Source organism: Lepidochelys olivacea, assembly GCF_965140295.1.
Source record: "Lepidochelys olivacea isolate rLepOli2 genome assembly, chromosome: 9".
In the NCBI taxonomy this organism is placed as follows: Eukaryota; Metazoa; Chordata; order Testudines; family Cheloniidae; genus Lepidochelys; species Lepidochelys olivacea.
The window spans coordinates 712,692-739,809 of record NC_140419.1 but is presented as its reverse complement, the minus strand read 5'-3'; the positions used below and the strand labels follow the sequence as shown (position 1 = coordinate 739,809).

The window sequence follows — 27,118 nt, the reverse complement described above, 5'->3', positions numbered from 1 at the left end:
TGTATTCGCAAAAAGAAAAGGAGGACTTGTGGCACCTTAGAGACTAACCAATTTATTTGAGCATAAGCTTTCGTGAGCTGTAGCTCACGAAAGCTTATGCTCAAATAAATTGGTTAGTCTCTAAGGTGCCACAAGTCCTCCTTTTCTTTTTGTGAACTCTCATGGTTTTCTTTTAGCAGCTGGCTTGTGTTTGGCCCTTTTCTTCTTGCACAAACTTCACACGAGTCCCGAACAGATGTAAACTGATTTTTTTCCTCTGCCTAGGACCAAGGAGAAGCAGGTTCTCAAGAACTGGACAATATGAAGAGTGAGCGAATGAGAACTATCCAGCTCAATGTCTGCAACAGCCAAGAGATTGACCGAGCGGTGGAGCATATGAGTGCCAGTTTGAAGGACCCCCAGAAAGGTGGGAGATTGTTCATTGGGTTTTGTGTCACAGACTTACACGGAAGGAACTCTCTTGGCTTCAGCCTCAAGTGATTTTCAGGGCAGGCTCTAAAAGCTGTGTGTGAAAGGGATAAAGCTTCAGGCAGCAGCAGTGCTAAGCAGGCTGTCCCATCCAGACCCCCCAGATCACTGTGAGACTCTCTGTCACTAAGGTTAAAAGTAGCCTCACCTATCCGAATGTGTGACTTGCCAGGAGCATGCTGAGTGCCCCACATGGCTCAGGCCCCATGGGAATTGTGCTGCCCACCTCCAGCTCTGCTCTGATACCTCAGCACGAGCTGCTGCAGCATGCAGCCAGAGCCTTTATAAGCCTCTTTCATGCTGCAGCAGGGCCCTGCCGTGACTGCCAGGCACAGCAGGGCATCTTCTGGAGCATCCCAGTGGGGCAGGAGCCACCTGAAGCAATGTAGACAGCAGGGTATGGTTTGAACGGGAATTACATTTTGAAATATGTGTTAAGAATCAACTGGGTGCCAGCTGCTATCTCAGTTACTCATCCCCCTCTCCCGCACTCTCCCAGTTAAACAGTGACTCCCACTGGCTCTCTACACTCTCCTAGTACAGAGCTTTGGCCCTGGGCTACGCCAGCACAGTCCAACACATGGGGCCCACTGAGGAAAGTCCTGCAGGAGGGGAGAGCAAAGCATCTGAAACCTCCCACTTTCCCTTCAGGAGCTGAGAACAGTTGGCCAGCACAGCCCCAAAAGTGAGTGATCCAGAATGGCCAGGGGATGCGTGTATCTCACAGTCTCCCCTGGAGGTCTGCCATGGAGCCCCAGCATAAGGGAGAACATCCCCCATTTGGTGAAACCCCCAGTGGGAGGATGCTGTTGCAAATTGCCTGTGAGGGTAAACTTAGGGCTATATCCACAACATGATTTAAGAACGACCATACTGGGCCAGATCAATAGTCCGTCCAGCCCAGTATCCTCTCTTCCAACAGCAGCTGGTGCCAGGTGCTTCAGAGAAAATGAACAGAACAGGGCAATTATCAAGTGATCCATCTCCTGTTGCCCATTCCCAGCTTCTGGCAGTCAGAGGTTTAGTGACACCCAGAGCGTGGGGGTGTCCCTGACCATCTTGGCTAACAGCCATTGATGGACCTATCCTCCATGAACATAGCTAATTCTTTTTTAACCTAATTATACTTTTGTCCTTCACAACATTTCCTGACAATGAGTTCCACAGGTTGACTGTGCATTGTGTGAAGAAGTACTTCCTTATGTTTGTTTTAAACCTGATGCCTATATATTTAATTGGGTAACTACTGATTCTTATGTGAAGGGATAAATAACACTTCCTTATTCACTTTCTCCACACTAGTCATGACTTTATAGACCTCTATCCTATCCCACCTTAGTTGTCTCTTTTCCAAGCTGAGAAGTCCCAGTCTTATTAATCTCTCCTCACACGGAAGCTGTTCCAAACCCCTAATCGTTTTTGTTGCCCTTTATTGAACCTTTTCCAATTCCAATATATCTTTTTTGAGATGGGGCAACCACATCTGCAGGCAGTATTCAAGATGTGGGCGTACCATGGATTTATATAGAGGCAATATGATATTTTCTGTCTTATCTATTCCCTTTCCTAATGATTCCCAACATTCTCTTTGCTTTTTTTGGCTGTTTTCAGAGACTATCCACAATGATGCCAAGCTTTCTTTCTTGAGCGGCAAAAGCTAATTTAGACCCCATCATTTTGTATGTGTACTGGGGATTATGAGGGAGACAAGGTGGGGGCGGTAATATCTTTTATGGAACCAACTTCTGTTGTGGGAGAGAGACAAGCCTTTGAGCTTACACAGAGCTCTCCCTCAGATCTGGGAGATGAACTCAGCTGTCACAGCTATACACAAGGTGGAACAGATTGTTTAGCATAAGGAGTTAACACATATTTCAAGGGACCGTTTCAGGGGAAGTAGCCTGTTAACACCTCTCCAGTCATGGGGAGAAGGGAAGTGGGAGGGCGGCAGCTGTGTGTGTACGGGGGTGTGTTAGTGGATTATAGATTAGATTCATGTCTTATTCCAACGGTCTCTTTATTCAAATCTTAATTTTTAGGGCCTAGAAAAGTTATGGGGCTGCCTGGGCTCCCTTGTCTGTGTGTCTTGGGAAGCTTGCAGAAGGTCCCCGTGGTGGGCTTGTGGGGGATGAGGTTGTAGGATTTCTTTGGGAGTTGTCTGGGGAAGGATTTGATGATATCCTTACATTTCTGGGTGAATTCTGGTATGGGGTCTTCTCTGAGTTCTGTAGAGCAGGTGCTATGTGAAGAGTTGTTGTTTGGCCTCATTAGCATAGTCATCATGATTGAGGACTACGATGGCAGCCCCTTTGCCTGCTGGTTTGGTCACTCTCTGGTGGTTGGATTTCAGGGGCTTTATAGCTACCCTCCCAGCAGTGGAGAGATTGTGTGGATATGGTGTTTGTTAGGGTTTCACAGTCAATGTTTTCCCTGAAGCAGTCAATGTAACGATCAAGAGTGTAGGGTGTCCAGTCAGATGACTCTCTTTTCTTATGCCTGTCCGTAGGGGCATGGTTTGTGTGGGTGATCTCATGATTGCTGTGACAGAATTCTTTCAGGCAGAGTTACCGGAATTCTAGTCCTCTGAATGTTAGTATGATATCAGGGTCTGTAGTGGGTCAGAAATTCAGCCCCTGGAAGAGGACAGATAATTCAGCGCCGGCGTGGGGTAGCGCTGATAAATTGATGATGTTGGGGTGTCAAGTGGTGTCCATGTAGTGGATTGTATCCTTGAACAGGCCACCCAAAGATCCCAAGAGAACCTGCTTCAGTACAGAAATAAAACCCCCTCTGACCTCACACCCCTAGTTGTCCCCTACCTGCCCTCACTGGAACCCCTCATGTGGGGTACCATCAAACAACTACAACCCATACTCAACAGGGACCCCATCCTGAAACCCCCTCTTCAGGCTTTCAAAAAATCCCCCCAAAATTCCAGCGGCGGCAGGGCACCGGTTCACGCCAGCGGTGCCAGGCTCGAGCTGGGTGCTGGCCCTGAGTTTTGATGAGCCAAACTTTTCTTCATCCTGAATGGAAAACCTGCTTGTGTTATCAGCGGGACTGGTGCCATGCACGCTTTGGGCACCAGGTGGTGCCGTGCCAGAGCTCAGCCTCTTAGTAAACTAGGGGAGAGGTTGGCATGGAACCAGCTGTGTAATCTGCCCCTATTATAAACCCCACTGTGAGGCTGGAGAAGTTTCCTCATGTTCTGTCCGGATTCAGTTCATCTGCTAGGCCTCCTGGAAGCTGAGGGGACTTCATCTGCAGGGTTGTAATAACATCTCTTTGTGCTGCTGTGTCTGTGTTCTCCCAGTGCCTCACAAACCTCCCCACATCCTAGGGAGCGAGCGTCATTAGTCCCGTTTTACAAGTGGGTTAAATGACCTGCCTCAGGTCACATAGCGAATCTGGGAAGCAGAACCCACATCTCCCACCTGCAGGCTGCCCATTGGAATCTAGTCCAGATTGGCTGTGTGTATAGGTGAAAGCTGCTACCACCTCACGTTTGTTTGGTGGGTCTCCATCCAGATTCAAACAGAGAGGTGACCACATCGCAAAGTAATCCTGTCAGCATTGGTACCCTCCTTGGCAGTGCCAGTGGAGATGTAGAGAGAGAACTCGCTTCCGAAGTTGGTCGTCCTGGAAGATCACGGCTGAAGCACCCAGGACAGTGTGGGGAAGCTTGTACCAGTGAAGGCTGCTCCATTCCCAGAATAAACAGCAGCCAGTGGGGCTCCACTCACCTGCTTAAAATTAAGCACCAGTTTAAGTGCTTTGCTAGACTGGGGCCAGAGTGCTCCGCCCCTAGAAGGAGCGATCCCTCAGTCTCTGGAGCTGTCCATCCCGAGACTGCCAGCAGTTTTGTTTTGCACTGTTCATTTGCTATATCAGACCATTGTGCCTTTGTGGTGTTCACTTTACAGGGAGGGAGAGAGGGTGGGTGGAGGGGGAACACGGCCCTGCCCTAGTGGGCGAGGGAGGAATTTCTGAGTACTAGTCTCAGGTCTGACACATACGGCAAGTCATCCGCTGAGGCTGTGTCTCATTTGCCCAATGCAGACGTTGAGGCTTGCCTTCTGCACAAGGGCACTGTGAACATTAACTAGTTAGTGGAGCCAGTCCTAAAGGCCGTGTGCACCCAGAACTCCCACTGAGGCCGTTAAAATCCACAACAGTTCTGGATGCGCAAGGCATGCAGGACTGGGACAAATGTTGGTGAAAAGAGTTGAAGATCGGTGCTAATTATGTTTTGTTTATTAATTAATACATTGCAGCTTGTAAAGTAACAGGCATAATTAGCCCCATTCAGAGGCAGCAGAGGCCTGGGGAGGAGGATCATTAATGGATTCCCTTCCCATATTCATGTGCTGAGCTGGGCCAGTAGTGGATGCCATACTGCTCTCTTGTAAACCCAGAAGGGCAATCGTGAGGCCACGTCTGGACGACTGGAGATTAGAGACAATGTTTTTTAGAAGACCACATCAGCTAAGCAAATAATTCATAGAAACGGAGACCCCTCTGGGAAGTTTCCTGCAAAGCTGGTTCGGACTGTTAACGCTTTCTCAGATTGTACTGGCTCCAGCGGGGAGGCCGGAATTGACTTGTCTTCAGACTGAGTGAGAAAGACGTGTACTCACCGGAAACACCTCACTGTGAGGAGAGGACAGCACTTGAGCTTCTGCTCTGTGAAAGCCACAGCTGCCCACGGGCATCTGATGGAATGTTAGGAACACTTAGATAACGGGCAATTTCCTTCCCCTAAAGAATGTCCTTAATTCAGCCCTGGTAGCAGAGAACTGCCACGGGGAAGAGTAAGGCTCTAACTGAGGTAATACAGAGGAAGCCAGAGACTAATTGTTCTGTAATTTGTATAAAATAAACACATTACTGTGATTAAGTACATGTCTAAACGTCCAACAGCCCAAAATTCTCAGCTGCAGATTAGGAGTTTGCCCTCTGTGGCTTAATTCCCAGAACATGGGCTCTGTCAAACACCCCCAATCAGCAGGTAGCATTTGGCTTTTACTAGACAACAAACCGAAGCCATCTCATGGGACTTGGCAATAGTCTTTTATGGCAGGTAGATTCCTGTATCAAGTTGGTTCAAATTATGTCACATTCCTCCTCTAGCCATTCAGTAATCACTGATGCCTGATGAGAACAGCAGTGGTCAGTTTCCTCTTCTTTCTCCTAGAAGAAAGAACAAAAGGAAGAGGCAGGAGAGATGTGCACATATCAAACACTCCCCTCCCCCGGCATTGCAAACCTTCTGGCTTTTATGTTAGCACTACAGTTTTTAGCTCAAATTAGCGGATTGACAGTTACTTTGAGGCAGTTAATCCATTTGTAAAAGCTAGTCTGGACACTTCCTACATGTTTGTTCCAGACTACAAAAGTTTGTCATTTACCTTAGGGCTTGGGGGAGTGTTCATACTAGCCTTTACAAATTGGTTAACAACCTTGCGGTGCAAAGCTCTATTGCAGATAAGCCCTTTATGGAGAGGATGTCTGGCTTTTGCTTTTGGATGTAGTTTCTTTTTAGTCCAATTCACAAAGAATGTTTCTCGGGTTATGAAATAAAGTGGCACAGATCTGCACTGTGCCCTGTAATGTGGTTACCTGGGTTTTATTTCACCATGAAGATAACATGGAGGTCTGAGGAAGGGACAATCTGAATCTGCATCCAGATCTCAAACTTTGATCTTTCTCCTTTCAGTCATTTTCAGGATCTCTGCACCTCCTGAGTGGAAGCACCAAAGTACTGTTAGGCTCTTACAGTATTGCAGGCCACGGGAAATATGGGCAGCTATGTGTTGTATGAGAACTAATGCTCTTGTGATGATCTCATGACATTTCAGCCCAGTCTAGCTATGATAAATTTGGATTTACAGAGACAGTTTGTTTGGCATTTTCTTTTTCCAGTGTCTCTTTCCTTGTATGCCTGCACTGCGGCACGTAACTAACTCTGGACAACACTCCATTGTCTCTGCTCGATCTCACCAGTTCTTGTTTGCATTTGGAGACAGGATTTTTTTTTTCCTATGTTTTAATCTGATAAAGGAGAAGGAAGGAGATTCTGTATTTATTTCATTTAGAATTTCATTAACATGATTTGTAATGCTCTCCCTGAGTTAGGTGTTGCTGAACAGATTGTGACGATGGTCTGCTCAGTTAGGTGAGCACAGATTTGGGTTCTTTCCACTCTGGAATTCATCTTTATGGGTTAAGATGGGAAGGCAGTGAGGCCTAGTGGATAGTCTGGAACTCAGGAGACCTGGGTTATATTCTTGGCTCTGCCACTGGCCTGCTGGGTGATCTTGGGAAAATCACATCACATCTCTGTGCCTCACTTTCCCCATCTATGAAATGGGGGAAATGATGCTGACCTCCTCTGTACAGTGCTCTGAGAGCCACAGATGAAAAGTGCTATCAGACCTTGGTATTATTGTAATTAAAAGCTGCACAATATGATTCGATAATCCATTAGAAAGCCCTTTCCCAGGATTCTGTCATTAATCGCAAAGTGGTGATTTTTCGTGCTGGATTTAATCTGCAGGGCTTTGGGGGCTGGTGAACAATGCTGGGATCTCCACGTTCGGAGAAGTAGAGTTCACCAGCTTGGAGACCTACAAGGAGGTAGCTGAAGTGAATCTGTGGGGGACAATCCGAACCACTAAGGCTTTCCTCCCTCTAATCCGGAGGGCCAAAGGTGAGTGATTTCCTGCATGTTAGCATCCCCCAAGCATGTTTGTAACCCTGCTCTCCTGCTTCTCGGGTGTGTTATTGGACGAAGGGCTGATTCCCATTGTCCTGCTCCTGGTGTGAGGGATGTGTGAAATGCTACCAGCAGAAAAGGGCAGTGTTCACACCTGGACACAGTGGGTGCGAAAGAACACCACTCAGTGAAGGGCAACAGAGAAGCCGCCCAAACAGTCTGTGAGTGACTTTCCCCCGAAGGGCAGGGTTCTATATTATTGTCCATCACATCATATCTGAGTGCAGGGTTTAGTCCATCACCAGATGGGTTTCATAACTCCTTTTAACTGCTTTGGAGTTGCTGGACATGGTAGATATGTGGCCAAAAGCACCTCCCAAGTTGCCCTTCTGTAAATAAACTGGCTCTGCTCTTGCTGGCCTGGAGAAGCTACAGTGGCATCAGGGAAATTGTTTCCTGCTGCATCTCAGGTGGCCCTGGGTTTGTTATTGTAGGGTGGCTAGTCACACTGAGTGCGGAGCGACCGAAATGGGGACTGTTAGTGTCGGGTGGCTCGTCATAGTGAGTGCGGAGCGGCCGACACAGGGACTGTTAGTGTCGGGCGGCTCGTCCTGGTGAGTGCGGAGCGGCCGACACAGGGACTGTTAGTGTCGGGCGGCTCGTCCTGGTGAGTGCGGAGCGGCCGACACAGGGACTGTTAGTGTCGGGCGGCTCGTCCTGGTGAGTGCGGAGCGGCCGACACAGGGACTGTTAGTGTCGGGCGGCTCGTCCTGGTGAGTGCGGAGCGGCCGACACAGGGACTGTTAGTGTCGGCTGGCTCGTCCTGGTGAGTGCGGAGCGGCCGACACAGGGACTGTTAGTGTCGGGCGGCTCGTCCTGGTGAGTGCGGAGCGGCCGACACAGGGACTGTTAGTGTCGGCTGGCTCGTCCTGGTGAGTGCGGAGCGGCCGACACGGGGACTGTTAGTGTCAGGTGGCTCGTCATAGTGAGTGCGGAGCGGCTGACACGGGGACTGTTAGTGTCGGCTGGCTCGTCCTGGTGAGTGCGGAGCGGCCGACACAGGGACTGTTAGTGTCAGGTGGCTCGTCATAGTGAGTGCGGAGCGGCTGACACGGGGACTGTTAGTGTCGGCTGGCTCGTCCTGGTGAGTGCGGAGCGGCTGACACGGGGACTGTTAGTGTCGGCTGGCTCGTCCTGGTGAGTGCGGAGCGGCTGACACGTGGACTGTTAGTGTCGGCTGGCTCGTCATAGTGAGTGCGGAGCGGCCGACACGGGGACTGTTAGTGTCGGGCGGCTCGTCCTGGTGAGTGCGGAGCGGCCGACACGGGGACTGTTAGTGTCGGGCGGCTCGTCCTGGTGAGTGCGGAGCGGCCGACACGGGGACTGTTAGTGTCGGGCGGCTCGTCCTGGTGAGTGCGGAGCGGCCGACACGGGGACTGTTAGTGTCGGGCGGCTCGTCCTGGTGAGTGCGGAGCGGCCGACACGGGGACTGTTAGTGTCGGGCGGCTCGTCCTGGTGAGTGCGGAGCGGCCGACACGGGGACTGTTAGTGTCGGGCGGCTCGTCCTGGTGAGTGCGGAGCGGCCGACACGGGGACTGTTAGTGTCGGGCGGCTCGTCCTGGTGAGTGCGGAGCGGCCGACACGGGGACTGTTAGTGTCGGCTGGCTCGTCCTGGTGAGTGCGGAGCGGCCGACACGGGGACTGTTAGTGTCGGGCGGCTCGTCCTGGTGAGTGCGGAGCGGCCGACACGGGGACTGTTAGTGTCGGGCGGCTCGTCCTGGTGAGTGCGGAGCGGCCGACACGGGGACTGTTAGTGTCGGGCGGCTCGTCCTGGTGAGTGCGGAGCGGCCGACACGGGGACTGTTAGTGTCGGCTGGCTCGTCCTGGTGAGTGCGGAGCGGCCGACACGGGGACTGTTAGTGTCAGGTGGCTCGTCATAGTGAGTGCGGAGCGGCTGACACGGGGACTGTTAGTGTCAGGTGGCTCGTCATAGTGAGTGCGGAGCGGCTGACACGGGGACTGTTAGTGTCGGCTGGCTCGTCCTGGTGAGTGCGGAGCGGCCGACACAGGGACTGTTAGTGTCAGGTGGCTCGTCATAGTGAGTGCGGAGCGGCTGACACGGGGACTGTTAGTGTCGGCTGGCTCGTCCTGGTGAGTGCGGAGCGGCTGACACGGGGACTGTTAGTGTCAGGTGGCTCGTCCTGGTGAGTGCGGAGCAGCCGACACGGGGACTGTTAGTGTCGGGTGGCTCGTCATAGTGAGTGCGGAGCGGCCGACACGGGGACTGTTAGTGTCAGGTGGCTCGTCCTGGTGAGTGCGGAGCGGCTGACACGGGGACTGTTAGTGTCGGCTGGCTCGTCCTGGTGAGTGCGGAGCGGCCGACACGGGGACTGTTAGTGTCGGGTGGCTCGTTATAGTGAGTGCGGAGCTGCCAGCAATGGGGTTTCTAAACTAAAGATCACAAACCTGGGGTTCACATGGATTTTGCAGAGAGACGTAAGGGGAAGGAAGTCCCATATTGAGCCAGCTAAGCTATTAAATTTCAACTCTTAACCTCAAAGCACACTACAGGTATGACAGCTGTGTCTGGGGTGTTACACTAACAGCAGTGAGAGACAGAAAGTGCAGGAAATTACAACATCCAATTAAATGGCACTAGTCGAGGTTTCCAAATGGCCTCTAGGCACAACCGCAGGCCGGGGGCATCCGAGCCATGCCATCGCAGGAAAAGAGTCCTCCAGGGCTGAACCCCGCCTGCATGGGCCCAGCCTTTTAGCCCAGCAGAGGTGTGCTCATAGCACTTGGTGCTGCCAAACCAGCAAGGACCCTTAGGCTGCTCCACTCACTGCATGTCCATGTCCTCAGGAAGTCTCCTCCTGGCAGCCTGCGTCACCCTGGACCTTTTATCCTCACTATTGTACAAACTCAGGGGCTTTGAGGACAGCCATTCATGTGGTCTGAGAGTTACATAAAGGCCTGCTGCTGAGCACCCTTAATTCCCACCGCACAGGATTGGCCCAGCTCCTCGTCCCAACCTCTGCTTAGTGCCTCACTGTCACCCTGCATGTAGTGCTGATTCTGATGTGACGAAGGTCAGAATCTAAGGGCATGTCCTGCAGCTGTCTCCTCCTTGCAGTCTTTGCATTTGTCAGACATGCCGGGTGAGGCTGACTTTGGCCGCAGAGTTCTGCTCCCGGTTCTTCCTAGTAGTTCTCGTCCCTGGGCAGGCGCAGGAATGCTGGGTATGTGGGTGGCTGCACTACCCTGTGCTGCTCTGGGAGCAGCTATGCCAACAGCCTCGCTGTGTGGGAATCAGCACACGCCCACGAGTGCCTTGCAGCCGGCAGGTTTGTTTGCTTCCCCGCCGAGACAGTGACGCAGAAGGGCAGCAGAGGCAGCAGGAGGAGCTGAATTTAGAGAACGTAACTTTGTGTCAGTTCTAACTTGCTATTTAAATCTGCCTCCTGGAGAACAATGTAAACTCCATGGCGGGTGGGTGGCTGTCGAGAGCACTGCACTGCTTTCCATGGGCACGTGCCCATCCTGCACTGCAACAACCCACAGCTAGAGCCACCAACAGAATTAAATCTGTCTTCAGACTGCAATTGTAATCAGGGGTCAGCAGCCCACGAGGCCTCTCGGTGCAGCCCAGCGACAGGTTTCCTAGATGCCCAGGGGATGACTTAGCTCCTAACTGCTTCTGTTCATATTTTCATACACTATGAAATACCAAACTGTGCTCTCGATTACCCACTCAGAAACTCGGAGCCACTCCACTAAAGTTGGTGGGTTGCCTCTGGTTTCTAAGGTTGTTGCTGGGAGCCGGCTGTTTTCCTGTGTTCGTATTGCTAACTCAGCATGCCCAGGCTGGTGCTCAGAGAGACCCTAGAGTCCTGCCTAGCTCTGGCGATTAGCTCTGTCCTGCCAGTCCATGTGGCTGAAACACCGTTTCTGAAAGGGTTGTGACTGATGGCCAGCTGTTATGGAAACAGAGGAATGATCTCCAAGGTATTTCAGGCAGAGGGGCAGATTGCAAAACACCCTCCTCCCTTCCAGTGGGTTGGCGGCTGTTTTCTACTCAGGCAGATCTAGCTCTTTGCTGATGACCCTCCAGTCTCTCTATATGCTGCAGCCCATATGCAACTGTCTTGTAACGACTGGTGCACTTTGCTGTACACTCACACTGCTGCCGTGCCTTTGGCAACAATAATGAATTTGGATACAACCAAGGCACTAAGCATCCTTGAAACACATTGTGCAGCTGGACTGTGTATCTCTGTGCAGCCACATACCTGTACGACTGACAACACAGCTGCACTGCCCCACCCCTCCCAGGGAAAATCCAGACAGACCCTCTGGTTCAGCAAAACTGAACAAAAACATGAGACAGAAATTCAGTTTATCCCAGCACAGGGATAATCTCTGACCATTCTCCTCCCTTGCGGGGTGAGATTAGCTGCTGGGCAAAAGGGCAAGGGCTGGGGACTTGGAACTGAGAGGAGCCCAAGGAACTATGAGGAAACTGGTCTCAGCCCTGTATTTCTCAGGAAATTTGCACTGGGTGCCTTTGCTTTCATCAGCTGTCCTGAGTCCCTCCCTGCGCTGGCATGTCAGCTTCACTGGCTGAGTAGCCTTTTGTCCCTGGTTTGCTGATTACCACAATTAGCAATTGACATGCACTGTTATCCCATTTGCACACACAGTCACAGTGATTACACACAGTACTCCACACCCAACTAGAAAAAATGCCCAAGGCCCAGGAGATTTCAGGAGCATCAGAACAGGCTCTGAAGTCAATCGAATGTGTTGAGTATGTAGTGCTCATTCCTTCTGCTGATGTCCCTGTGATTTACCTGGCACCTTCCTAGGTCGTGTGGTGAACATCAGCAGCATGATGGGTCGGATGGGCAGCCCTGCTCGATCGTCATACTGCATCACTAAGTTTGGGGTGGAAGCCTTCTCCGATTGCCTGCGGTACGAGATGCACCCCCAAGGAGTGAAGATCTGTGTGGTGGAACCTGGGAACTTCATAGGGGCCACCAACCTGTACACCCCTGAGCGAATTAAAGCCATAGCAGAGAAAATGTGGAAGGAGCTTCCAGAGACTGTGCGCAAAGACTACGGCAGGAAGTACTTGGATGAGCAAATCACCAAGATGGAGAGTTACTGCAACAGTGGCTCACCAGACACCTCGCCAGTCATCAACAGCATCACCCATGCACTGACGTCGTCCTCCCCCTACACCCGCTACCACCCCATGGATTACTACTGGTGGCTGCGCGTGCAGATCATGACGCACTTGCCTGCTGCTATTTCGGATCGGATTTACATTTACTGAGGCATCTCGTCGCTAGGCTGCCAAGGTGGGAGGTTAATTTCAAAGGGCATGTTGTACAAATTTCCCGTTAGTCACTTTTGTATTTTTTTTAGCTGATTTCAAGGTACCATAATTTAGATCTAAAAGGTTAATTTAAACATTTGAATGTAATTTAAAAGGCAGTAATTGTTGCATGGGACCTTTCGTAGGCAGGAATGTGTTTATGTATATTGTAGGGACTCAGCTCTGTACTATTTATTTCAAATATTCCTTCTTTTTTCCAAAATCAGATGCCAAGTTACGCTCCTCATTGAATTTACAATTGCTCTGAAGGGATTTTCAGTCTAGTTTCCGCTGACCGAGTTACACCAGCTTTGACCATTCCTGACTCGGAGGCAGCCTTCACACCACAGACCGCAGGCCCTCCTGTCGCAATAGCATATTGCTGCAGATCGATGGCTAAGGGCTGCAAAGATTGTTACGGGGACTGGTCATAATAGCACAAGATCCTGCTGGTTTCTTTAATTCAGGGATCCCATCTTATAGCACTCTAAGCACTGAAATTAGCAGCTGATCCTGTCCTTTAATCATTACATTTACGAAGATGGAAACTGTGTCAAGGGGAGCTGTTCAGTCTTTCTCTCCCATACACTTCCTTTCCAAGGAGTTGGATAGATCATGTGCCCAACCCTGAAGCCCTTATTCTCAGCTGTTCTTTCCTCACATGAGTATTCCATTGAGGCCAATGAGTGTGAGAAGCATTGCACAGGCGAGTAAGGCTGCAGGATCAGCCCATGTTAATATTTCTCATTTCTTCAGCAGTAGCTGAACGCTGTGACTTCAAAGTAAAAAGCTTTGAAGTATGTTTAATTGCACTAGTGTTGACGTAATGTAGTGCAGCAGCAGCACTGACCCATTTCCATATGAGAACCAGTTTTCCTGTATTTTGCCAGGATCATTCAGAACCAACCGTTACATTCACCTTGACGATGAATGTCATTTTTTCACTTGGGACCTCAGATTTACATCACCTTCTTAGCACGGATTGAACAGTGCCTTGCACAATGGGGCTCTGATCTGATTGGGTCTTCTAGGCCTACTGCAGTACAAACCGTACATAATAAGAGTAATAATTTACATGGAAGGAGTCATGGAGCTGAAACATTTGTCTAGCTAATGTAGTTTGGATATGATCTTCAGTAGAAAATCAATTTAAAAAAGGAATAACCTTTAAGGGCAGTTTAATATCCATGATGGTTATTATGTTTACATGACTGAGAAATAAGGCTACGATTTTGTCATAAAGGTCATAGTGATCACAGAAATTGTGAATTTGAATAAAGTCCATGAAATACTGGAAATGGCTGTAAAAACACATTTGACTAGGCCTCCAACCTGAGTGACGTTGCAACCTAATCCATGGTGTGACACTCAGGTTTGGCCCATTGATCCCTCTACAAAAGTGCAAAAGGGCCAAACTTGAATGGCACTGAGACCTCTTGTGCCAGGTCACAAGGCTGGGAGTAGGGAGCCAAGCCTTGCCGCATAGGACAGGAGCCACTGCCGTGAGGTGAGTGTGGGGTGGGCTCAATCTCCCACCCCTCCTCTTCTGTGACTTATACATTTTCCCCCACACCTCTGCCATGAAATTTACTAAAAGAATTGCCAACATCGCAGCCTTACTTAGAAACATTATTTTGTACTGTAAAAAAAAAACAGAAAAATACATCCATAAAAATCAACACCAGCAACAAAAAAGCCTTTCTCAGAGGAGTGCTGAGTGTTACATTTTTCAAGCGTGGGAGGTGAGCAAAAATGTAACTGCGAGTTAATTTTCTTAGAGAAAATGGAGAGAGAGGATTTGTTGCACTGTTGTAAGTACTGTAGCAAGTAGAAAGAGGAAATGATCAAAATATCCTTTGGCTTGATTAACATTAAAACTAATGGTGATAAAGTCCACAGGCTCCAGCTTTTTGTTTTTTGATATTTAAGGTGAGAGGCTTACATCTGGACTTGGCCCAACATTAACACCTGAGTTCTGCAGGTTTGGTACCAGAGGACATGTGCACGCACACACTTTACACAGCTGTTGAATTGTAATAGGTTTCTGTGGTCTTCTAAATTCCAAGTTGGGCTCTTTAAGATTCTGACTATAAGTAATTAAATCAGTCTAGTCTATCTCATGACAAATACCGGACTCACACATAGTGACTACTTAGACCCGGACATCTAGGTCTTATTCTGTGTAAAATGCCCATTGACTTCAATGAGAGCTGTACACATTAAAAAGCTATAGGGTTGAGCCCTGTTGAGCCTAACCAGGGACACCAAAAATGTTGCATTAATTTGATGGAATAAGTGGTCCCAGAGTGTCAAAGATGTTAACAGGACCCTGAAACTGTCCAACATTAAACAGGTTTCAGTAAGGTTCCGGGTTTGGCATCCAGCGACCTCAGCCTGATTGGTACCATGGCAAACACGCCTTTCAACAATTTTTAACCTTTTATTAAAGCTATAGAAAAAGAAGGAAAAGCAGTTAAAACATTTGAAATGTAAAGTATTAAATAAGGCCTTTATTTTAACCATATTTACTTTCCCTGTAGCTGCAGGGAGTTTTATAAGAAAAGACACCTTGCCCGACGCTCTTTCAGATAGCATGACAGTCGATGTGCTCATCGAAAGAAGTTAGTTGAGATGGGGTGGAGCTGTTGTTGCTGAAGTCCGATCCCATTTCCTAAAAGACAAAACAATGCACAGGCACAAAGGAGAGAGAAAGGACAACAAAGATAGGAAATGCAGCTTCTGTCTCTGGTCTCGACTCTCGTTTGCATCCTCACTGCTGGAGAAACAGCCACAGCACATAGTATAAGAGTCACTCTGAGACCTGGTAAACTTGTATCGGGAGCCGATTGTTTATGGCATTTCTTTTAACTCCCTCTCTGGTCAGAGGCTTATAGCAACATTACAAAATATACAGTCTTGTCTGGCAAAGCCAGACTCCTATTAAACAGAAGGCAAAAGGAGAGAGAGAGAGAGAGAAAAGAACTTGGGGGTGGGGGGGATTTGAAGGAAATGACACATGCCAGGTGCTGGCTGGGGTTTAGCTGAGCTGGTGGAGATTGTGATGTCATCTGGGTCCCTTTCTCTGACTCGGTCAGGTCAGGACATCTCCCAGAATCAGGCCCAGTGCTCTTCAAAATGGCACCCTCTGTGGGCACTGTATGCATGAGGGCATGCCAGCAGGGGCAGGGTCACGCCGGAGGGGTAGGCCTACTCCATCGTTGGAAGTACCGGACTGTCTGGTAGTCTGGGGATGCAGCAGTGGCCACCCTATGTGCATTGGGGGGGAGGAGTAGGACCCCCATGATACACTCATAAGTGTAGAGTTTGGGCAGAAGCCCCCTAGAAAAAGCATCCATGAGAATGCCAGACTAATTCAGTAATTAACTATGTTCAAATCAGTTAAGCATGTTAAATTGAGATCTCTGGCTCACATTTCCCCTAACGAGGATTGTTGATCCTAAACAAGCATTGGCAGTGCTTAAGGGGTCAGCAAGTCAGTATTTTAATGGTGAAGAGGAGCCACTTTTAAAAATAAGTTCAAAGAAGGTGTTGAAAATTCTGGTTGTTGAATTATCCCACATTCAGCTAAGAAAACGTGACACTACATTGTGAACAAAGCGCTCTGTCTCATTTGTAGTGTGTTTGTTTCAATGAGGAAAGGAAGGAGTCTTTCCTAAAGACACAGAGCTATCTACAAAGGTAGGGCAGGGTTCTGATTACAGGGGCTCAGAGCCAGAGAATGCGCTCTCAGATACGAATGGAACACAGCAGAGAAGGTGGCTTGTACAAAAGACAGGTTCAGCAATTCAAAGGGCGCCTACCCCTTAGACTCAATAGCTGTGAGTGCTGGGGTGCCCCACCATGTCCGCATGGAGATCTATAAACTGGACCCAGACCATGGTTCTGTTTGAAACGGTAACTAGCGATGTGTGTGCACTGCTTTGTATTTATTGCTAATGAATTCAAGCTAGCAATTTCTACATCTCTGTCCAGGAGAATGCAAGTGCATGCAGACATGGTCATGTGCATTTTTAGTTACTATTTTACAGTAGGAACATTTATATGCATATTTGCCTCAGACCCTGGGCTCCTGGCAAGCTGCCAATGCAGCACTTGATGTTGCCAAGCTTAGGACCCCTTGGTTTAGTGGGATTCCCAGCCACTGTGTCCCGATTCAGCGCATACAGGAGCATATTACCAATATGATGGGCTTGATCTGCCTATAGACACACAGATTCCAAGGCCAGAAGAACATAAGAATGACCATACTGGGTCAGACCAAAGGTCCATCCAGCCCAGTATCCTGTCTGCCGACAGTGGCCAATGCCAGGTGCCCCAGAGGGACTGAACATAACAGGTAATGATCAAGTGATCTCTCTCCTGCCATCCATCTCCACCCTCTGACAGACAGAGGCTAGGGACACCATTCCTTACCCTTCCTGGCTAATAGCCATTAATGGATGTAACCTCCATGAATTTATCCAGTTCTCTTTTAAACCCTGTTATAGTCCTAGCCTTCACAACCTCCTCAGGCAAGGAGTTCCACAGCTTGACTGTGCCCTGAGTGAAGAAGAAAGAACCATTGTGATCATCTAGTCTGACCTCCCGTACAGCCCAGGCCAGAGAACTGTCCCACAGTCATTACTGGAGCAGAGCTTTTAGAAAAACATCCCGTCTTGATTTCAAAATGGTCAGCGAGGAAGAATCCATCCCTACACCATTGTGATTTGCAGCATGACTTCCTGGCCCAAGCCTTGCTCTGTTTCAGGAAGTGATTGGAGCACAAAGTCTCTCACTCGTCTTACCTGGGGAATGGACTTGGTTGATCCAGTAGGGCCCAGAGGGAGGGCTGTGATGACCAAGCAGAGCTTAGTGGAGGTCTGTGTTTTGGGGTGGGGTTCTCCTGGACTACCCAGGGAATCCTGCCCACTCTCCGTATCTGATGCTTGCCAGTATGCGTTAATCACCACAGCCGGGGCTCAGCCAGTCAGACAGTGTGGGTGGGGTCTTTAAAGGGCTGAGCAATTTCCGGGCTGCCAAGAGCACTGGAGCGCTGCAGGCTGAGTTAAAATGGGCAATTGACTCTCATGCTTCAGGGTGCGTGCTGTTTGCCGTGGGGAAGGGAGGGGCAAGAGCCATGTCAGGTAGAACCCCCCTCACCCCCAAAGTACTGGGCAATACCCGTAGTTTGTCAGATGTTTGTTGGGGGCCTGAGGCAGGCTACCTTCCTCTAGAGCATCCGGCATTAACAATGCTGGAGGCACAATTTCTGGACCCAGTGGGCTGGTCTGAATGGCAAATGCGATACCCACCACTGCAAGGCATCTGTGGTGCAGCTAGCGTCCTTGCTGCGCTCAGTGCTGGCCAGAACACATTGGCCTCATCCGTTCCCCGGCCAGCCGTATGCTGTACACACTCTTGAGGGGGATGGTGGTATCTGTGCTGAGGAAACAGAAGAGGGGAAAAGCTGAAGCTCCCAATTTTGCAGCCGACCCAAAGACTGGGGGAGGCCTGCAGAGGACAGGTCACTAACACAGAGCGATCTGACTCGCTTGATAAGCTGGGTGCAAGTCAACAATATTCCTTTTAATGCAGCTAAATGTCTATGTAGGCCCCTCTATTCGCGGGGCCTCGGAACTTAACTGGGAGTGTTCCAGCTGGGACGCTGCAGTCCACCCTCAGAGATGACAGTTCCCATGATGCCTTGGGGAAGAGAGAGACTTCTGCGTCCGCGGCGAAGGGACCCTCGTTCTGGATACAGAGGCAGCGTGCGGCAGGCTCCCTGGTGTGGGGGGAGCTGAGAGCCGGGCCAGAGGACTCAGGCAGCTTGTGGCCCTCTGTCCGAGCTGCTGAGAGTCTGCAGGGGCATCGTGCAGGCGGGGAGCCTGTGGCTGGGTGTCAGCAGAGGGGCAGAGACTGTTGCTGAGCCCAGAGCTGACTGAGGCGGGCCTGCAGTGCAGGCAGTGGGAGTAACCACCTCCTGTCTTGGTTGGGAAAGTGCTTACGGGGAAGGGGGACAGGGACAAGACTGTAAGGGCATGCCTGAGTCTAAGAAGAGACGAAGCGGCCTTGTCGTCTAGCCAGGAGCCAGGTTCCTGGCCTCTGGGAAGAACAGCTTCCATCTCCAGAGGGGCTGAGCGGCATAGAAAGATCTCACAGTAGAATCGCCCTGCCCCGTGTTGTCTCAGCCAGACCAATGGAGCGCTGGCCCCAGCTTTAAGGTCTTCACACGCACCCACAACTCTGCAGTCAGAGGACTGCACGCTCAGGAGTGGGGTAAGTGGTGCTAGTGTAAATGGGAGTTGGGTAAGCTCTGTTTACTACTGTAAACTGCATTTATTAAATGATTTATTGACGTGCCCCCTGCTGATTTAAAGTGGTTGTGACATTTTAATGGTCAGTCTTTTGTATCATGTTTTTCTAGATGGTTAAGTAAAGGGGTGTTTGTACATTGTTCGTATATTGTTTATAATTGGTACTTTTGGGTTAGACCATTGCATAGCTTAGCTCAGGTATATTCCTGGAGGCTCCCAAGGCAGGCCAGTGAGAGTGTACAGGACCCAGCTAGGTGGAGACACCACCAAGCTTCATTTCCTTTGTAAGTAAAAGGGCTGCAGCAGAGGGGTGGCTAGCAGATCCCCACCTACCCACCATCACCACTGGGAGACTCAGGATCACCTTTACTGTCAACATCAGGCACCCCAGCATACAAGGGAGTGTTGCCTGCCCCAGAGTAACCCAGGAAGGCGGGGGAGGGGGGTGTGGCAACATATCCATCTAGGAACAAAGAATGTAGGCCATCTGTGATCAGGATCCCCAGGGAGCTGCACTGACGTCACTCAATTAGGGTGAATTGCAAAGAATGGGGCAAATAATCCCCAAAGCTGGTGGATATTCCAACACTTAGATTTACCAAACCAGCACAAAACAGCTTCTGTGATATCTCACGGGTCGCCCAGAAGCCAATAACACAATTCCCTTAAAGCAACCCAGCCTTAGGCCTCCACCCAGACACCCAGGTCAAATATGATGAGGATTACTGAAAATCTTATTCACCATATAAAAAAATTCTACCAATCCCAAAGGATCAGACACATTACCTCCCAAATTAATGATCTTACCCAAATACTCGCTTACAGCCAATTCTTATTAACTAAACTAAAATTTATTAAAAAAAAGAGAGAGTATTGGTTAAAAGATCAGTACACATACAGACACGAGTACAGTTCTGATATCAGATTAATAGTAGAGATGGTAAGCTTTATAATTGCAAAGAGGTCTTTCAGAATTAGTCCATAGGTTATAGTCCAATGTTCATATTCAGGGTGATCCAGATTAGGACTGGAGATCTCAGTCTTGTGACTTAAGCTTCCCCTGCATGAAGCATCAAGCAGATCTGAGATGACAGGATCAGAACCCCAGACATCTTTATACAGTTCCATGTCTTTTTTGACAGCTTGCAATCCTTAGGCGAACAATAGGGAATCCTAGAAACTTTGAAGTTAACCTATTTTCTAAGCATCACCAGTAATTAGCTACATGGATTAATATAAGGCAATTGCCTGTTTTCCACCATTCGTAGGTGATTTGCTGTACATTTCAAAGAGAGATGAATACAGTGATATCACTATGTTTACAGTTCATTTAAATGTTAATAGAAAAGGAGTACCTGTGGCACTTTAGAGACTAACCAATTTATTTGAGCATAAGCTTTCGTGAGCTACAGCTCACTTCATCGGATGCATACTGTGGAAAGTACAGAAGATCTTTTTATACACACAAACCATGAAAAAATGGGTGATTATCACTACAAAAGGTTTTCTCTCCCTCCACCCCACTCTCCTGCTGGTAATAGCTTATGTAAAGTGATCACTCTCCTTACTCACCTTTTGTAGTGATAATCACTCATTTTTTCATGGTTTGTGTGTATAAAAACGTCTTCTGTACTTTCCACAGTATGCATCCGATGAAGTGAGCTGTAGCTCACGAAAGCTTATGCTCAAATAAATTGGTTAGTCTCTAAGGTGCCACAAGTACTCCTTTTCTTTTTGCAAATACAGACTAACACAGCTGTTACTCTGTTAAATGCTAGTGTTTCCTTTTGATCTCTGAATTAACAGAATACAGCATAGACAGGGACTGCTTGATTACATTGTTAACCTCTAACAATATATATGTAAACACACAAAACCACAAACATTATCTACCAATATGTCCCTAAAGGTTGAATCTGGGTCAATTAGCAAGCTGCTTAACCCTTTCTGGCTATGGGTCACACCATCTTATAGGATGGTGGACTCTAACCTGGGAAGCAGTGTTTTGGGGGAGGGGTTAATCAGCTGAACATGAGCTCCAGTGTGATGCTGTAGCCAAGAAGGCTAATGTGATTCTGGGATCCATAAAGAGGGAAATCACATGTAGGAGTAGAGAGGTTATTTTCCCCTCTGTATTTGGCACTGGTGTGTGACCACAGCTGGAATGGTGTGTCCAGTTCTGGTGCCCAGAATTCAAGAAGGATGTTGATAAATTGGAGAGTGTTCAGAGAATAGCTACAAGAATGATTACAGGGTTAGAAAAGTTTTTAGAGTAACAGCCGTGTTAGTCTGTATTCGCAAAAATAAAAGGAGTACTTAGAGACTAACCAATTTATTTGAGCATAAGCTTTCGTGAGCTACAGCTCACTTCATCGGATGCATACTGTGGAAACTGCAGAAGACATTATATACACAGAGACCATGAAACAATACCTCCTCCCACCCCACTCTCCTGCTGGTAATAGCTTATCTAAAGTGATCACTCTCCTTACAATATGTATGATAATCAAGTTGGGCCATTTCCAGCACAAATCCAGGTTTTCTCACCCTCCGCCCCCCCCCCCCCCACACACACACAAACTCACTCTCCTGCTGGTAATAGCCCATCCAAAGTGACCACTCTCCTTACAATGTGTATGAAAAACAAGGTGGGCCATTTCCAGCACAAATTCAGGTTTTCTCACCCCCCCCCCCAAAAAAAAACCCACACACACACAAACTCACTCTCCTGCTGGTAATAGCTTATCCAAAGTGACCACTCTCCCTACAATGTGCATGATAATCAAGGTGGGCCATTTCCAGCACAAATCCAAAACCTGCCTTAGAGTGACAGAGTCAAAGAGCTCAGTCTATTTAGCTTAACAAAGAGAAGGTTAAGGGGTGACTTGGTGACAGTCTGTAAGTATCTACAGAGGGTACAAATATTTAATAATGGGCTCTTCAGTCCAGCAGAGGAAGGTCTAACAGGATCCAATGGCTGGAAGTTGAAGCCAGACAAATTCAGACTGGAAATAATGCGTACATTTTTAAAAGTGAGGGCAATTAACCACTGGAACAATTTACCAAGGGGTGTGCTGGATTCTCTATCACTGACAAGTTTTAAATCAAGGTTGGATGTTTTTCAGAAAGCTCTGCTCTAGGGATTATTGTGGGGCAGTTCTCTGGTCTGTGCTGTACAGGAGGTCAGACTAGATTATCACACTGGTCCCTCCTGGCCTTGGAATCTATTAATCTGTTATTGATGATTTTTAGGAAGGGGCCCAGCCCCATTGTGCTGGCTAGTGCGTACACACAGACACACACACCAAGAGACAGTTCTTGCCCCAAAGAGATTACAGTCATAGGAGAAAAGACAGAAAAAGAGAGGAAACTGAGACACAGAGAGGGGCAGTGACCTAACCAAAGTCACACAGCAGTTCATTGACAGATACTTTAAAATCCAGTTCTCTTAATCTAAGTATTTGACCTCAAAATATCCATAGACCCCAGAACAGGTAATTCTGTTCAGCAGGCCAGACACCAAGCTGCACCAGGCACAGATGACATCTGGTTTAATACAGAATGATGAAAGTTAGACATGGCACGGATCAGTGAGGTTGCTGAGCCTGCCTCTCTACAATGCAGCATGCAGATCACAAAGAGATGATGCGTCAGACATGAAGCAGTGCCACTCTTGTTCTTAGCCAGACAGGAAACCCAAATAACGATACTGCACTTGACATCTACAAAACATCCTTTATCACAAAGAATTCTAAAGTACTTTGCAGGCTACCCACACAGAGATCACTATAGCAATGCCACCCACCACTGAAATGCAGACACTTCCTTCTGCAGAAGAAATGTGACAATGTGTACAGCAGTGTAGTGCGAAGAGAAGTCCAGGAGGCAGAATCTAATTAGCTGAGTTGGAATTTGGCCAGTACACTGGGGTTGACACCCCTGCTCTTGTGAAAAGTGGTGTGCAGTCTTCTACCTTTCAGAGGAGCAGCCGTGTTAGTCTGTATCCGTAAAAAGGAAAGGAGTACTTGTGGCACCTTAGAGACTAACCGATTTATTAGAGCATAAGCTTTCGTGAGCTACAGCATCCGATGAAGTGAGCTGTAGCTCACGAAAGTTTATGCTCTAATAAATCGGTTAGTCTCTAAGGTGCCACAGGTCCTCCTAGTCTTTTACCTTGAGGTCGATACCTAGTGTCTGGATAGGTGACTCTTGGAAACTGGAAGTGGTCACCAGCTAGGAGATGGGTCTGGCGGCTACACGGGCAGCGGGAGGGTTCTGACAGCTGCAAAGCAAATCTGTGGACTAGTTAGGTAGCTGCAAGGCAGCTGGAGTTCTGAGGAGTGAGTTTGCAGATGAATACGTTCAACCACTGTGTTCTGTCACTTAATGACCATCTGGCCAGATGATCCTCTGCATAGGTCCTGTCTGAAAAATGCTAACACATCACATCTCCCCCTAGTACGAAGTTAAGACATTCAGTGCTGATGTAACAATCAACCATTGCTATATCCTGCAACATCTGGGCTTTCCACTTATTAGCTATAGCTTCTTTTGCACTTCGAAGTTGATTTTATCAGCCAGTTTGTGGAATAAATAGCTATAGTAAATGGAGAAGGGAAATTTAGCCAGTCCAGCCTCTACCTGAAGGGCAGTTGGCACAAAAATACTTGAGAGTGATCTGGGGCCGACTGCAGCATGCAGTTTTGCAGGGAAATTAGGTCCCTTTGATTATTGTTTGACAGAAATGTAGGCAGCTGCCTTCACTTGTCTTATCAAATTAAAAGGGAAAATAATTACTCACTGCTTAAATTATGGAACACAGACTGTGCGAGCGCTGAAGGCTGTCATGGATCTCTCTGTTCTAGGTGCAGTACTGCATGGCTCAGTGTGCTTCAGCTCCCAGGGAAAAAAGACGATTGTCACCAAGGCTTTCTATGTAAAGACCATTTCAGTCTATATATAGTTTTTCCTGATGGAGTGGAAGGCAGCAAAGATGAGGTATTTTTAACCACAGCTGTTACATTTTGTTTCAGGTCTTAATCAGGGAAAACATGAGGTTTCACCGTCTTTCAGGACCTGTTGTCTGTCTTTGTCTTTTCGGGTGATGAATGTAATGTTTTGTTTTGAAATGTTTTGAAACAAGGTTCTGTCTGCTTATTAACGTGTCATCTGGATCTAATGGTGGGTTTTCTGCACTGTCTGGACAGAGTTATTCTGTAGCCATTAAATTAGATCACACTGGAGCTGAACCTTAGCCAGCACTTCCACATCGGACAATTCCAGGATGAAACTCCCAATTCTAGTCAAGCTGTGCTAGTTGAGGGACCCGGCCCAGCTAGCTCTCCCGGCCTGTTGAAGTGAGCATCTGAGAAAGTAAGTTGAGCACTGATGCGCTTACCCTGAGTGATGTGCCTGAGGTGTGAGGCAGGAGGATGGGACCACAGGGTCCGCTCAGCAGGGAAGCATGGAGCAGCTGTGGGAATGTGAATATCACATAAATTCCCCACATTCTGCGTAGCTATGCTGTTGTCTGCAGCCCTGGCCCTCTCTGTACATGGGCAGGGCACACTCCATGCCCCCCTTGGCTGCTCTCCCATGGGCCTGATGTCCATCTGCATGTGCAGTCAGGTCAGAGAGAGGGAGAAAGGTTCTTCGCTAAAAGGGCAGGAGCAGGTTATTGTCCAGGAGATGGGCACTTACATGAGCCTCACCCCACAGCACCTGCAAGAGGGGTCAGGCATGGAAGGTAGACCTGCTAGCCTTCCCCCACTCCACCCTTCCAGCCACAGCTAGTCATTGAGGCAAGGAAGCAGGGGGCTGCCCGTAGCAGGGGCATTCACATCCTGGTGAGAGAAGGCACTTTCCTGGGGAAAGGAAGGCTCAGGGATTGTCTACACTTACAGTGCTGCACCAGTACAGCTGTGCCACTCTCGCGCTTAGTGATGATGCTACCTATGCTGACAGGAGAGCTTCTCCTGTCAGCACCGTTAATCCACCTCCCTGAGAGGCGGTAGCTATGCCAACAGCAGAAGCCCTCCCCGTCACATAGTGCTGTCTGCACCAGGGGTTAGATGGGTAAAGCTGTGTCGCTAAGGGGTGTGGATTTCCACGATGTAGTTATACCAACAGAAGTTGGTAGTGTCAACCATGCTTCAGGCTATGTGAGTGGGAGAGATGGACCAGTGACAGTCCCTTCAGCACAGGAACAAATGTAACCCAGGTAGTAATGCCTGGCGACTCTGAATCCCAATGATGGGAAGTAACCCATGTTGTTAAGATCATCATCTGTGAAGTAGCTAACTGATACAGCTGTATCAAAGGATCAACTTTGTCTGGTGTTAGGTACAAATGACCTTGTACTGAATGCAGGGTAGTGCAATATGGTTACCAATTTTGTAATTATTGTAGGAATACAGGAAAGCAGGACTGTGCTTAACCTGTCCCAAAAGAGGGGGGCCACCCTCAGTCGAAAGAACCTTGTTAAGCAGGGGCTCGAATGTCAGAGCCCTGTGAAAGTAAGAGGGGTGGGGACAAGTATCCCTAGCCAGGAGACTGCACATTCTCAAGGGTCCTCCGTAGACTTGTTTAACCTGTTCCTCCCCACTGTTCAAAGAATAGAGCTAAATAGGCTTCATTAGGAGCCTCTTTGTTATGTTAAATGCTCAATCAGAGCTGAACTCAGTTGTGGTAGAACAGTGTTTCTGCCCTACCTGCTAAGAGCTAAAAATCAGTGACAGCTGAAATCACTTGGGATGGGGCAGTGTTTTTGCCCAGCCTGTAAAGAGCTGAAAATGACTAAGAGAGGCTGTGCAGAGGTCACAGCAGAGAGGCAGATGGCAGCAGAAGGCAAATGACAGTCAGCTGGTGTGGCTGACTGACGAGTGGCTGGTGTGGCAGAGAGGCATGATGAGCGGCCAGCAGGGTGGCTGGTGGAGAGGCGCGGAGAGAGTGGTGAGCTGGTGGCCAGCAGGAGCAGCCAGTGAGCAGCCAGCGGAGTGGCTGGCGGAGAGGGGCGGCAAGCAAGTGCCCAAGCAGCAGAGCAAGTAAGGTACCTCTTTACCCCTCCCGGGGGGAGGTGAACGCTGCAGACGCACCTTTGAACTCTGGGTCTGCACTGACCAAGGACAGCGACTGTGAGTGGGGTGCAGAGAAGGGTTGGGCATGTGAAAGGGGCTTTTGGGTTGCTGGACTTAAGAACCGGAGGGGAAAAGGACACTGCTCAACCTACTTGGGGGTGGGTGTTTTACTCACAGTTTATTATTTATGAACCCTGTTTGTGGTGTTTTCCCAAATTAACTCCGAGTTACTTCCCTCCTTTTATTAAAAGTTTCTTTTCTACACTCAGGCTCTTTGCTTGCAAGTGGGGAAATATTGCCTCTCAGAGGCACCCAGGCATGGTGTGTAAATTTCCCAGGTTACGGGTGGGGGCTCAAGCCAGTTCTGTGTTGGATCAATGGAAAGGAACCCCTAGATATTGAACCTGGCCCTGGTTGCTGCTGGCTCCACCTGGCAGAAGGGTTACACCATAATATAAATGATTGGTGTCAAAATATACAAACACAGTGATCATGGGGGCCTACTGCTCTGCAGTTCTACCAAAGCCAGGGGAGGGCATGCTGCAAACTGTATATTCAGCTGTAGGCAAATCATGGGTTGTGACCTCTAAACAGGATGCAGGGAGGGGCGGTTTCTGGCTAGCTTTCCAGGAGGGAAAAGATTGTGGGCTACAGGTACAGTGTACAGAGGGCCTGTAGCTCCCCACAATTCAGCTCACTCGCAGGAAAACTCCATGTGCTTCTCTTTTGTTTTTTCTCTACAATTACAAGTTCCCCACCCTATGCTGCAGGGGCTTAGTGGATTGCCACACACCCCTGGGAAGCTGCAAATGTGTATTTAAAGCAAAAGCTGTCCTGATAGTTGAACCTTTGGCTTTGTGCTAGCAAAGTATTTAATGGAATTTGGCACTTGTGCTGATTACTGAGCATTTAATTAAAAAACAGCTATTTCAAACTAAGTAAGGAGCTGACAGGCTTGTGGGTGGAGTCTTTCCCCCTCTCACATTAATGAATACAGGAAAAGAGAATGACGCACTGCAAGGCAGGGGTATTTTCATTCTCTGCACAAAACCTTTGTTGGTACCCCCACCCCCAGCCCCAGAGATGCGACCATTGTCTGATCCTCTCTGGGCCGTAGGGCAGCAGCTGAGACAAGCAAAATGCATGGCTAACTATGATATAATAA

General features: G+C 48.6%; 1 protein-coding gene across 1 annotated transcript in view; it reads left to right on the top strand.

Annotated features, from left to right (window-relative positions):
- The window catches only part of BDH1 (3-hydroxybutyrate dehydrogenase 1), a 44,482-nt gene extending 30,028 nt beyond the window's left edge, over nucleotides 1-14,454 (top strand). Inside the window, exons 5-7 of the mRNA XM_084638961.1 lie at nucleotides 265-406; nucleotides 7,025-7,177; nucleotides 12,052-14,454. Coding sequence (XP_084495087.1) covers nucleotides 265-406; nucleotides 7,025-7,177; nucleotides 12,052-12,521 — 765 coding nt within the window. The 3' untranslated portion in view covers nucleotides 12,522-14,454. The remainder of the gene's footprint in view (nucleotides 1-264; nucleotides 407-7,024; nucleotides 7,178-12,051) is intronic.
- The last annotated feature ends 12,664 nt before the right edge of the window (nucleotides 14,455-27,118 follow it).